General features: G+C 53.2%; 1 protein-coding gene across 1 annotated transcript in view; it reads right to left on the bottom strand.

Annotated features, from left to right (window-relative positions):
- The window catches only part of LOC119099687 (AT-rich interactive domain-containing protein 3C), a 41,566-nt gene extending 30,124 nt beyond the window's left edge, over positions 1-11,442 (bottom strand). Inside the window, exons 1-2 of the mRNA XM_037222752.1 lie at positions 11,437-11,442; positions 11,119-11,229 (exon numbers count right to left, since the gene is read on the bottom strand). Coding sequence (XP_037078647.1) covers positions 11,119-11,229; positions 11,437-11,442 — 117 coding nt within the window. The remainder of the gene's footprint in view (positions 1-11,118; positions 11,230-11,436) is intronic.
- Between the last annotated feature and the right edge of the window lie 2,942 nt (positions 11,443-14,384).

The raw sequence follows: 14,384 nt of genomic DNA, 5'->3' as shown, positions 1-14,384 counted from the left end.
ACATCGGGACTCGCGCCAGACTAGACGTGGGACCCGCGCGGTACTAGACCATCGGACTCGCGTCGGATAAGACATCGGACTCGTGCCAGACTAGACGTGGGACTCGCACGGGACTAGACATCGGACTCGTGCCAGACTGGACGTGGGACTTCGCACGGGACTAGACCTGGGAGGAGCACCTCCGCGCGCGAGCGCGGAGCGGAACTGTTTACCAGGCCACGGTATAAGCATTGACCGTACCGGTTGACAGCATGTTGTCATCACGAGCAGTCATTGGCCCTTTGGTGACACTACAACAAGTGAAGGACGACAGGCCGGTGACACTACAAGAAGTGAGGGACGACAGGCCGGTGACACGAAACGAAGCGATGGTAGGGCGTGAAGGGGTCAATCAGAAAACAGCGAGGAATAAGGAAAAAGTAGTCTTGCATGAAATATCATGTAAAAAGAAGTGACTGACGAGAGCCTTGCTAAAGCTGACCTCAGGCTGAAGGGTGGGCAGAGGGCTTGATAATGGTCAAGCCGCAGAAAAAGCACGTTTGAAACTGGACGACGCTCAAATGTGCACTGAACACGGAACTACGCCTTCACTTGGCTCGGCCCCCGCTCGGCCCCCGTCACTGGAGGGCGCGGCTCTCCTCAGCCTGGACGCGACAGCCGCTGCCGCTTGAGCGTCACGCCCTGCAGCCAGGAGCCCCGAGACCCCGATCCTTCGGAGACCAGCGGCGTCCGCAATATCGGCGCCTTTGTACTTCTCGACCGCCGCAAAACCCCAATCCCGCTGGTGTGGCATTCTTGACGAGATGGAGAATTTATCGCGGGGTTGATTATAAATGTTTGAAAATCGATCAAAAAGGCCCGTCGACGGCTTGCTTTGTGGGCTCAGGGGCTAGGAGGGTGTCACTTGTATTCAGACCGATGCCGCGATCTGAAAGAAATCTGATATGCTAATGCGGGCCAGGTGCTTTTGAAACGTGTTGCGGTGTTCCCCGTGACAAATTTATTAAATGGGTGAGCGTTGGAAGGTTTTAATTCGTACATTTCTGCCCGAAAAGTCAGTAACCGTTGGATCGCTGGCATGGCAAGACAAGGAATTTGTTTTCAGCAAGAGCATAAACCATTTTTTTCGACATGTGTGGGCAGCGAAGGAATGTTTCACCGGTCTGTGCGTGTAAAATTCACAACCCAAGAGGAGCCGCGCGATTTCCGAGGCTGAGCCATGTCCCGGCGTCATCGCCCACCTCATCGTCAGGATGGCGCTGGCGCTGCTGGTGCTGGTGCTGCTGGTGCTGGTGCTGCTGGTGCATCAGCTGGCGGTAGTGAGCTGCAGCGCCCCAAACGGAGCCGTTCATGCCCCCGCTCTGGAAAGACACAGGTGACGTCATTGGCGTCATCGCGGCACACCGCCCTTCACCTTGGGTCGAGGACCCTGGTTCGAATCTCGTCCGCTGTTCAGTATTTCGCTGACCTGACACCCCGATCGGCGAACGGCGTCCCTGATGACATTAGCACGCGATCATTGCCTCACGCGATCGCGTAAGGCAATCCAAAGTCTAAGATCAGTGCGCTCATAGTCGTCTGGAATCAGTGGCTCGGGGTGGTTCCTGGTCCGTGGTCCCTGAATTTGGTCGTCCCTGGCCCTTGCACCCTCGCCCGGGCTCGCTGCGTCTGCGCCGCCCGCCCGTCCCGACCCTGGGAGCTCTGCGCCGCGTCTCTTGCCAAGCCACGACAGGCAGGGCGGCCGTTTATGAAGAAAAACAATCCCATTAATTTAAAATGATCCAATTAATTTGCATACTGCGGTGAGTGTGACAGAGCTGGCCTGCCGTCGGGGGGCACCGCCGTCAGTGGGGGGGGGGGGGCGCGGGGGAGGGGAGACGAGGACAGAGGTCACGCAGCGAGCCGACCCCGCTCGGCTGCGTGAGGCGGTCGCCGCAGGCCCGGCCTGCAGGAACGGTGGGATGCACTCTGTACCCAAGAAATCGCGGGCCTAGCCTGAACGGCACCCCGCACCTGTACTCCGCCACTCACAGAGTCGGGGCCCACCTGCACAGTACCCCGCACCTGTACTCCGGACCCACAGAGCCGTGGGTCCACGGGCGGCGGGATGTACTCTGCACCCACAGAGCCGTGGGTCCACGGGCGGCGGGATGCACTTTGCACCCACAGAGCCGTGGGCCCACAGGCGGCGGGATGTACTCCGCACCCACAGAGCCGTGGGCCCACGGGCGGCGGGATGTACTGCACCCACAGAGCCGTGGGCCCACAGGCGGCGGAATGTACTCCGCACCCACAGATCCGTGGGCCCACGGGCGGCAGGATGTACTCCGCACCCACAGAGCCGTGGGCCCGCGGGCGGCGGGATGTACTCCGCACCCACAGAGTCGTGGACCCGCAGGCGGCGAGATGTACTCCGCACCCACAGAGCCGTGGGCCCACGGGCGGCGGGATGTACTCTGCACCCACAGAGCCGTGGGCCCACAGGCACCGGCACCGGCAGCGATTCGCAGCAGAGCCGGCGCAACGCCCGTGACGGGGTTGCGACGCGGTTTGTCAAGTGCTGCCGTTCTACCATAATGTTCCGGTTTATAACGTCGTGAAATAGGAGCCCGAATTAGGGCCGGATATGCACACCGTGCAATCTGACAGCCTTGTTCGGCGAGCGCTGAACGCCGTAAATCAGGTCCTGAAGCCGGCCAACGCACAGTTAACGGCGACGAAAATCATAACGTTCGCATCAGCCTTGCGAGCGGCGGTGAATGGCCACAGAGCGCTGCCAGACGCCTCGCAGCTTACCGTTTGTGCTTGGGCACGCCGGCTGAAGCAGCGCCTCATTCTGTGTTGGGGCAGGGAATAATTACTGGACTTCGTGCGGCGCGGTTCGGGGCTCCGTTGACAATCGAAAAGGAAAGGTCCAGATTTATGTTCTACAGGCCGTATCACTCGCTATCAATCGAAGGACGCGACTTCCACGGCTCCAATAATGGTCCTGGTCCGTTGTTACCGTAAGGAAAACGAAAATGGATACGAGACGAATGGCCAAGCCTGGCATAGAGATGTGGAGATACGAGCCAGAGGTCGGCGGCTCCGTATGGCTCACGGCGGAAGCAATCGCATTTTCACCGTCCCGGGTCCAGGCCGACACACACGATAAAGAATACGTTAGTTCCTCTTAAGACGCAGGTGCGATCGATGCGGTCGTGGAAGGGCGGCGCAGCAGCAGAGACCAAGGTCCAGAAGTGAGCTCCAGACCTGGGTAGCCCAAAGAGAATGCATGACGGAAAGCTTTGCGCGATGTTCAACGCTCGCCCAATTCTGATCCACCTTCACCAGTGCCAGCCTGATTGTGACAAAGACGTTTCACTCCCGCTGGGCTAACGAGCTGTCCGGGTAACTGGTGAAAGCTATTGTTTACAGCGGGTAATAATAATACACACTTCCGCTCTCTGGTGGACCACCGAGGCATCGCCAGTCAAACGGGGCGTTGCATCGCTGAGGATAACACGGAAATGACCCAAAATATCATTACACAGAGGACGCTTGCAATGGCCCTGTTATCTCCGTTCGTCAAAGTGCAGGGATGGATGAAGCTCCGCATGCACAAAAGATATACTTACTGTTGTCAAGCAGAAAGACGAACGGTTCTGGGCGCATTGTTTGGGGCTGTTTGGGCGTCTTTTCCATGTCAGGAGGAGCATTCACGCATGTTCAGCGCTCGTCACTCAAAGAGAGTGAACATAAACAATTGGTGGGTGCTTAACTTGGCGGGAATTCGTGGGGCGATCGAGCACGCGCAGGTTCAAAGGGCACGGAACACGGACCCTAACGGAACGGCAGAGGGGAAAAAGTCTGATTTCTCTTCACGAGCCACCTTGCACTTTGAACCGGCATGCGGAACATCAAGTCCAGGCAGGAAGGGGCGAGGGCATCCCGGCGTAAGATAGGCCTGTCCAAGTTCAGGCCGACGTACCGCGGCGCCAACGAAGGAATTCAGGCGTCGCCCAAACCATCTCCGAATCGGTCTAGTTCATGAACTGCTGCAGGTTAGTGGCTCACTTAAGGAGGAGAATGTCTGGAAAGGTGTGGATAATGTGGAAAGAGTGTCTTCTGCCCGTGCATTTCTTTCACCCAGTCTTACTCCGAACAAATCTGAAAGGCGCCATGCACCTGCTTCCACGAAAGAGAACGCTCACCCGCGGCCTGGCCTTCCACGTCCGTCCGTGGGTTTCGCGCCCACGTCCCCCTCCCCTCTGAGTAAGGGGCGCCTGGCGACGAGGGCGAGCCTGCGAGTGGTCGACCCGGCCCGAGAGCGGCCCGATAATCCACCGTACCAGGTCAGGGAGAGGATATTGCGTCTGACCACCGCAAACACACCCGACGTTCAGAGGCCGGAGGGCGAGCGGGGCGAAAGACGTGCGGCAATCAAATAGTCCCAGCTGGCGGATATAATGCATCAGTGGCCACTGACCCAGCACGGCGGGTGGTGTGACGTGCTGGCCTGGCCGCCTTCTCCTTCTGACGTATCATTCGGCCGTGCTCACCTGTATCTTTCACTGCATGCGCAGGGCGAAATATAGACATAACTAGAGTTATGCAGAAAACTAACATATAAATGTGGATAAACAGCGGGGGATACGCAAAACTAGCACGAAAAAGCGGCCTTCGGCTCGTTTGATTCTGCTAGGTCCTCTGCTGCGCGTTCGAGCTGTGACCCATTCCCCGGATCACACACTACCTCGCTTCGTTCCGCGTCTGCTGCCGGCCGAGCAGTAACGGCTCACTCTACCCAGCACTGCTGTATGACTGGCACCGCGGCCGACGGCGAATGCGCATCACAGCTTCGGATGCCACACTGCCAGCGGCTGATGCGGGAGCAGTCTCTGTTGTGCTGTAGTCGTACCGGGATCACAGTTGTCCAAACGTGCCGAGCACTCTGCCACACCGAATGCGTTGAAAGCTTGCACCAGCGCCAGACAGGCGGTGGTAAAGCTGACCGGTTCTGCTCTTTGCTGACTTTGGACCATCCGGCGTGGAGCGTTTACCCGGTGCTGACAATGTCGGCTGATTCTTTGTTTGATATCTTGTCTGCTTAACGTTGCATCAATCCTTTTCAAACTGGCAAGGCATTTAGCACGGAGAATGGTCCGTAAAGTGCACGCGGTACACTGTCGCCGAGTCGCTCTGTTGCCGAGTGGGACCACTCCCTGTTACACCCCTTTACGAAAGGGTCTAAAGGCTCGTTTGGTTGCCGCACTAAATATAGATGCACGATGTGTTCAATGCATATTTTGTCTCGCCAGTTGGTACACAACACCATGAATATTTACATACATCGATATCACTGGAAGAGGCTTACTTCACTGACAAGCAGACTAAGCGTTGCTATAATGAGCCCGCGCATGTGGTGGTTTTAATACGCTTCATTCAGAGCATGCTCGCGGGCCCGCCGATTGATTTTCCCAAAGCCGAGAAGGGCAGTCATGGCCGCCTCTGACATCGCGTCCCTCGACCGTGAAAATATATAATGACGAACCCCAGGTAAGCAATACACCCGAAATATTTATTATTAACACTCGGCGCCGTCACTTAACAGGAACAAACACTTAATTATTAACACATCATATATATATATATATATATATATATACATAACAATATATATATATATATATATATATATATACAAAACAATATATATACATAACAATATATATATATATATATATATATATATATATATACATATATATAACACATTAACACTTTATATATATTATTTACACACACTCGGCGCCGAGCTGCAAATGCAGGCCCACGGTTGGCCAGCCGGGCACGGCAACAACACTTGCGTGAAATGCCTGTCGCTCCCAAGTGTTAACGGTGCGAGCAGGCTGCGCTTTCCCATCGGCGTCCCCGAAGTTGTTGGTCGCTTCTCAGGGAACCGAGACACCCCCGACCTTTGACTGTCACACTGCTGTGACCGCAGCCTGTTCGTCTACCCAGGCACACGTTTGCACGTGCCTGTCAACCCGAGCCAACACGTGATTTAAGCCTTTCCACCCTGTAATTTGTCCAGGTCTCCCTCGAGAGTGGAGCGTAAGCCATGTTTACCTTGTAGCTGGGCGTTGCGAGACGCTGTAGCTCGTAGCCTAGCGCCGAAATTGACAAGGGTCTGACGAAACTGATGTTGCAAGGTAAGCTGTTCATAGTGTTGAGCGAGTCGCAAGGGTTGTTCCAGCCCCTACTTAACCGCACAAAACAGTTCAGAGCGCGAAGTCTGGATAAAATTAGCACAAAACTTAGCACGTCTCGTGCTTTGGACTTGATCCCCGTGAATACTGGGCAAGGCTGCTCATTGCTGTCCGACGTGACCTGCCCGGCCCCAGCGCGGCGTTCTGCGCACCGTTACCACTGGACGCAAAGGCGAACCCCGAGAAAGACGGCACAGGGATGCAGCCAGCTTAGGATCTGCAGAACGGACAACCTGCTCGCAAAATCCTGTGGTAAATACTGCGTTGGTGCGTATTGGCAACTGGTAAGGCCCTACTGCTCACGGTGCGCGTACGGCTTGTGCGTGTGCACAAGCCAAGCAGAGCCGCGAGGCTAAAGGGAGCTTGCCGGGATAGAAGTCAGACGCCTTAAGTTGTTTCTTGACTCGAGGTCCGTTTTCGAGGCCCGTTTTCAGCTAAACACGGGTATTAACTGGTCTTAGTTCGTGGGGATATTTTACTTTGGGAGTAGATTGGATGACCCATCACTGGCGTCGGTCATTTGGTTACGACCATGTAAAGGATAACGGATGCAGCAAACGTATACGAGCATACAATTAACGTAATTTCGCCGTCTTGCTTCCCCATCCCCACCGCCCCACCAAGCCCTCCTCCCAGCTTATACCTGTTACCGCCTCTACGCTGACAGTCCGAAGTCGTGGACGAGCTGTTAAACGGAGTGTGACAAATAAACTGACCTTTGCAGCATATTTGAAACACGCGCTGGTGATATCTCAGGACCAATTGCTGTCTAATAGCGCTGGGAATGCCTCTGCAGCAACAACAGCTTATAAAAGCAAATTAGTCTCAGTAATTATGTAACCTAAACTACGCAAACATTCCAGCCTAGCACTGCATTTCTTTTTTCTTCGTAGCCCCAGATTTAATTTCGGGAATGGGCGATCTGCCACATGCAAGACACTAAGGCGAGATATTCGTCGTAGCCTCCGTGACCGCGCGCAGGGTTTCGTCACGCCGAGCTCGTTCAGAAGTGGCATGCAAATTAGCACGATTAAGACTAAAACTTCCTGCAAACACCAGCCGCTATGCGCACGGTACACCTGAAGTGTGCAAGTGTACAAGCACAAGTGTGGAGCCATCTATATTACAGTGGACGGCATGTTTATAAGAATGGCGAATGGTTCGCGATTCACTGGAAGGTCATTCAAACCGGCTACCTCAGTCCAAACCCCACACAGCTAAGGCCGAGTCCCTTGGGGCGGCGTCTTGCGGGCCAGCTGCGTCTCGGTCGCGGCACAGCTGCTGTGCACAGGCCTGCCGGACTAATGGAGGGCCGTTCCCGCAGCGCGGATTTCCGCGGAGCCAATCAGCGGCGCGGTGAGTGGCGATGGCCGGACTGCCGGCCGCGTGCACTCCGGCCATAAACCGCCGCTGCCGGCCGGCCGCCACAATGACACATGCCTCTTTTCCCAATTTTATATCTCTAATTGCATATTATGATGGCCGCGAAATTGGCTAATGGTCGTCTCAAGGGCGTGCGGTGGGCCGCGGGACGGCGCTGATCAGGGGGTCTTCGGCCGGGCGGCGCAGCCACCGCCGCCGCGTGGGCGGAGGGGCGGTGGCGGCGGTGGTGGCGGGCGCGGCGCCGGACACGGCCGGTCGGAGGACAGCGAGTGGGACACGGATGGGGTGGCGCTGGTTCGCGCCCTCCCCCCCCCCCCCCCCCCATCGCCCCAACGCCGCCGGGAGAGGCGAGCCAGCATCAGAACGTACGACGGCCCTGTGGAGGAACACTCGAGACGGCGCATGCTGCCAGTGCATGTTTGCAGTGCAGGGATTGTTTAGCGCACCTGTAAACCCAGGTAGCGGCAGGGGTCACTGTGTGCCGTACACAGGCGCGCCGACTGTCATGATGAAGCCAATGTCATGTCCAGCTCGTGCCACTTTGGCCGTGATGACAGCCAGCGGCCGGGTGTGATGCCGGCCACAGCCCATGCATCAACCGTCTTTCCAATGCAGACAATGCCCTCTTCTGAGAGCGTCTGGACGTTTCAATTCACTCTATCGCTAGCTGTCTGTATAAAACACCAAGTGTAAAGAGCTCGGTCCTTCCCAAAAAATCGCATAATAAACGTAGGCAGTTGGAGAGGTTCTTCTGGTAACTTCGATTTTTCCCCAGGAGTTCGCTCATTGGCCGATAATTATTGTGAAACGCTTTGTCAGCGGCATTACCCACAGGGGAAAAAAGTACCTCCAAGGGAGCAGAATTTATCGTGGTAATCTGAGCTATGGTAGCATCTGGACCAAGCCGCTATGGTAAGTCAGCCCATCGCAGAACTGTAAAACGAGCTAATATATGTTTTGATTTTCCAGGTTCTGTGCCTAGAAAATGCGTCTTGAATCAAAATCAAATTGGGCATCACTTCAGAAGAAAACACAATTCGAAGGGTCGGGTAAGCCAAGCCCATGAAATGTCAATAGGAACGCATCTGCTGGACACGTTTTGAATTGTCCTACACTAAGCGGAAATCATGGAGCACGCTCCGTGCTGAGATCACCAAGAAACAAACACGAGTTATAGAACAGGTGGATATTTTCTGGACGCCATCATGAATGGACATTCGGCCGACACATAATACTGCTTGAAGATGACCGCGACTGGTCTGAGTGCTTCGGAGAGGGCAATTTGCTGCTCACGAACACGATCCCGGCAGTGTGATTGGCTGTGCCGCGCCACAGATTACCATTAGCAGCGTATGCACCCGATCCTGCCAGCAGTATCGACTAGCCACACTCAACACGCGATTAGCCTCACGAGCAATCTTGGCGGCATAACCCGATGCCAAGCGCGACCAGTGCCCTGCCACCCAAGCCGAGCCAATTGGCGCCGGTCTGATGACCGGCCGCCTGCCCGCCGCGTGTCAGGTGGTGACGGACGGTTGGCGGCCGACGCCCTGCGTACCTGGGCACGTGCCGCCCGCCGCAGAACACAGGGTCAACAATGCGGAAGGCCAAGCCCTGAGCAGTCTCAGCGCGGGTGGACGACGCCGAGTCCTGAGGTCTCCGCGCGGGAGATCCTGACAAATATGGATGTGACACAACTGCTAGAATGGGCCTCTTTCGATGGTGAAATGCTACAATGAGACAGGGAAGCAGACGTGACAGCGTGAGTGAGGCCCGGAGTGGTGGGGACCGGGGGGGGGGAGGGGGGCGTGACGTCACGAGGCTTCGGAAGGGACCGGCACTGTTGGCCCCTCACACCCGAACCGTTGTGTCAGGGGGTCCGGACACCGCGGGAGTGGAGACCGCTTCGGCAGGGTGGGGTCAGTCCCAATGCTCTATAGGGTCTCTGAGGGTCTGAGGGTGCTCTCTGCAAGATGCTGGCTACATGGCACTTTAATCAAGAGCGCATGCGGTTCATTAATAGACGTTCCATTTAGATTAACATTCATTTCCATAATCAATCAATTTAATTAAGTCAATCACTTCATAATAATCGAAATAAAGGTACAATTTTAGTAAGGTTTCTGCACCGATTATTCAATTTTTACAATTCGTATGCAGAAGTTTCAAACCTGACATCAAAAGCATTTAATACTATCATGTTGAGGGCTGAGCTTTGCCTCGATACCAGTATGTTGTGAAATCGGACTTCGGAAACATTTGACTTCAAGAAAGGACAGCATTTTATCTTACTTTTAAAGTTTATGTCGAATTTAGAAGCAACCTTATCAGTAAGATAGTGCCGTTCAACATTTAATAGTAATAATGGTAGCCCTTTATGAATTGCTAAGTTTATGAAATAATCTGTTAAATGTATGTATTGAATTGTTTTGCGTCTTAATGCTTTTGAGCTCGTGTGGACATTGTTTTGGTGGATTGAAACATGTGTTAAACAATGGATGAACGGATGGTGTTCAGAATTATGTAATTAAGGCCTATTTCAGTTTCTTGGTGGCTTGCATTTTAAGTTTAATGATTGTCATTGACGGAATGGCGTGTGATCAAACGTTGAGCCGTCTTAATGCAACAAAAGATACCGCTACAAGACCATCAGTGGATTTAATGCGGCAAATTCCACATTTAATTGTGGTTTAGAACTGACACTAGTCACACTTAAGCTCAACATTTGTGGGCTTACTTGTATCTTAAATTGTGTCTAAAAACTTATCACGGCACTCTGTGTGCAGCTGTCCAACAGCACACCGATTCCTCACCGAGTTTAACACACCATACGGTAGCAGTGATATCAGGGCGCATATGGGCGCGGCTCAAGACGCCGTGGAGGCAAATGTCAGTAAATCTTGGTAAAACAAAACAATTTCCGTGGCGCTTGATGGCGCCACCGGCTGAGCGCCCACCTAACACCAGGAAATGAGGCGTGACGCTTGCAGGGACCAAATGACCGCTGCATGGCATTCATCAAAATGGAATGACACTAGACGCCTTCCTTCAAACTTTGATAATGAGTCTCGCTCGGTGACAAAGACGTATACACCGAAACGAAATGATAATTGCAAGAATATGTTATGCCATTAATTAAATACGTAGAAAGACATTTCTTTCTAGAGCGGTAAAGTCCGCTATATTCCGTAGCTTACGTGTGGTATGTGTGCGTTGTGGAAGGGAAGCCCAGGGGCCTGAGCGTCTGGATGATTTCCAATAAAGCCTATAACAGCGCATGAAAAGAGGCGAATCAAAACACCCCCTCCACGGACGCTGGACGGGGTCCCTTAGGCACGCCGCATGCTGTGTGCAAAAAACTCGCGTACCAGATAACCCACAGCCACGAATGAAGCGGGCCATGTCCACCCTGCCCTGCACCTTGCGCGGTGAGCAGGGTCGCGCCGGCGGCACGGGCCGCATCTCCGGTCGCCGCTGCACTCACCGCGGCCGCGTCCAGGCCCGCCTCCTTGCTCTCCATGTGCACAGCGTGGCTGACGAGCGACGAGCCGTGCATCACATGCGCCGGGTCACCCTTGACGCGAATCTTGACGACCTGTCGCGGCCAGTCCCGCGCGCCAGTTCCGAGCGGTCTCTGCTTCCGCGCGCGCCCGCAGCCCTCTCACAGCGGCGGCCAGCCTGGCACTGGCCGCCGGCTGGCACGCCGCCACGGCGCCGCGGATTATCAGCCAATCAAATCCGCTCTGGGAGGGATCTGGCGGCCGGCGGCCAATGGGCGGCCTGCGTCGCTGCCAGCGCGCACGATCATTCTTATATCAGGCTAATATCGGGCGCGATCAGCTGGCGCCGCGCCGGCGCCGGCGTATCAAGACCCTCACAATGGAGGATTGTTGATACTGGGCCGGCGCCGGCGCGCCATTGGCCGCCGCGAGCGATGGCAACGAGCACGAGTCAATACCGAGGCCGGGGGCGGCGACGTCGCCTCACTGCGCTGACCTGAGCCGCGACCGACACCCACAGCCGGAGCACGGGGGGCGCTGGGGGTCCGGGGGGCGCAAACGGCGAGGCGACCAGCCGGCCCTACACAGGCGCCCGACACGGCCTGCCGCCGGCCGACTAGCCTTGACTTTGTTCGCCCGTGTCCCAAGCGTGTTTGTTTACCAGCGGGCTTCGGCGCCAGGCCGTTTTAAACCGCTTTTTCTGCTGTGGGGTCGGTAATTCAGAGGCGGCGTGCGGAAGTAAATTTAATAGACGGAAGCTCGGATATCTCCTCGGAACACTTGGTGCGCAGTTAGGCGCATCAGGAGCTTAATGTGCTTACTGCAAAACAGCAAGATTAGACATTGCAATACGGTCTTCCGCCAAATGCCAAACACCGCACATTTTCCAAATCCTCCGTAGTAATTGAATCACCGCAGTGACTATGTTTTTACAATAGCAAAATACGCTAATTATCTACCCGAACTATCACTACATTCCTTTCCAGAGAAGCACGTTTATTGCAAAAAGTGCGAGTGAAGTCTCCTTTCAAGTTGGCCTTTTCATGCACTACCATAAGATGAATACGACTTTTACCGGAAAGAAGGAGCGTTGACCTTTTATCCGGTTTATTCGCCTAAGGCTATTTCGCTATGCACGCTTCTGGAATTATTATTCATCAGCGAGAACTACTGCAGTTAGACGAGCATAACTGATTCTTCGGAAGTCCTCGAACATGTCGGAAATGGTTAATGAGTCACACTGTGTTCGGGCAGCCAATCTAGGATCCCTTTCAAAGGAAGGCAGCAGGATTGCGCAGTATGCGGTGGTCTGTAGAATTTGTCGGCGTGATTTAGCAGCATAAAATTATCACGGCGAAGGGTTACGTGGGCGCGAACGTGGAGCGCGGTTCAGAGAGTATAAAGACACGGCTTGCAGCAGTTTCTTCTCTGAAACTAATTATTTTCAAGCATTCCGGAGCAAATATCTTCAGCCTTTTTTGGCTCGTGACACCATCTTCATGAAGATCCTTCCATGGCTTGGTCACGATGAATATCCAGACCTGGTTGACGATTGCATGACAAATGTGCGAGAGGGCAAAAAATTAATATTGTCACTTTTGCAACCACTAATGTTGATAGCTCAAATGATTGCAAAGGTTCATAAATGCATGTCATATTGCATGCATTGCATCTTCAAATGATTGCACATGTCAAAATGCAATGCACAAATGTTCGCCTCACAGATGCTCGTAGCCGCAGATGTTCACAAACATGTATCTGCAAGCGTTATGGCAAAATTTTGTAACCTATGCGTTCGTAGCACGAATGTTTTGTAACTATTGATGCGCATACGCGCAAATGTTTGCAGTGCAGATGGTCGTATTTGCATACTGACCCCTAATCACAAATGTTTGTAAATGTAAATTTCGTATCGCAATTGTCCGTACACACAATGTGTTTTGCCTCGCAGAAGTTCGTAGAGCGTGCGTGTTGCACATGTCGGCATCACAAATGTTTCGCTCGTCAACACATTCGCGCGGTGTATGCTTTAACTTCAAGGCGAAGCACATAAGTACATATCATTGAAAGTAATACAAAAAATCAGGTGAGAGTTAGGACGTATGGTTATTTGGTTACCTCAGATGCCACATGCGTGCTTGGTTATGCAGGAAGTTACGCGACGCCATTTGGCTGTAATCTACACAAGCTGACCCGGCAAAAGGGTTTGGCAACGGCCAAAAATAACTTCTCAAAGTGCAAGGAGTTACGGATTGTAGCGCGAAGTCTATCTAGAAAAATCACCGTCGAAAATGGTCGCAGCCCGAATAAACGTCTCCGGACTATTGCGCTATCGATTTGCAGTCGAACTGTTTCGAATTAAGCGATTGAGAATTGATCACCACATGAGAAAACCAGGAAGTCCCTCCGGAGGCCACTGCTACATACTACACAACATCTGCATTAGCATCGACGAAAAATAGCGATACGAATATTTGTGCATCCGAACATTGACATTGACCTCCCTTGTCATGTTGCGCCTTCCGGTACACGTAGATTTGTGATACGAATAGTTGCATCCGAGAACATAAACTTCGCGGTCGTTCCCCGCTTGCACCACTGTGACATGTACAGTGCAGCGATTAACAAAAGCGGTACAAATATCTGCGTTAAGAACATCTGCTATACGAACAATGGCGTTACGTACGCTAGCGTTTACACACAATGGCGTTATGCACATTAGCGTTCACGAACATTTGCACTTGCAAGCATCGGGGACCTGAATGTGTACGGTACGCACATCCCCCCTTGCGAACATTTGCGGTTGGGAGCATCTACGTAAGTGCAGTTGCCTAAGAACATACGTCTTTAGTGCATGTGGTTTAGGTACAGTTGTTCGTTGTTCACACTGCCACTTGGAAAAGTCCTTGCTGACAAGCCAATAAATAAGGATACATGTAAACATACTGGCGGTTAAAACACGCCGACGATTTGCCCGCATGCATAATGTAAATATGCCATTCAAAATCAAATGCTATCAGCTTTACACACAAAGTCGATACAACCCACATGTACGCTTCAGTCTCGTATTTTGACGGGCAATTTTACACCTTAAGTTAAAACGCTAAAAATGGGCCACTTGATTGGTGGTTTGCAGAACATTTTCATTGTGATGCTTTTCTTCTGTTTTCCACTTTATTTTTCCACTTAATTTTCCACTTATCTTCTGGAACTGCAGCAATTTTGCGTGTGAAAGGATTGTCTGAACTGC

This window comes from Pollicipes pollicipes, unplaced genomic scaffold, assembly GCF_011947565.3.
Source record: "Pollicipes pollicipes isolate AB1234 unplaced genomic scaffold, Ppol_2.1 Scaffold_4881;HRSCAF=5763_pilon_pilon_pilon, whole genome shotgun sequence".
Taxonomy (NCBI): domain Eukaryota; kingdom Metazoa; phylum Arthropoda; class Thecostraca; order Pollicipedomorpha; family Pollicipedidae; genus Pollicipes; species Pollicipes pollicipes.
The sequence above is the reverse complement of the archived record's forward strand: the minus strand, read 5'-3'. Positions and strand labels throughout refer to the sequence as shown.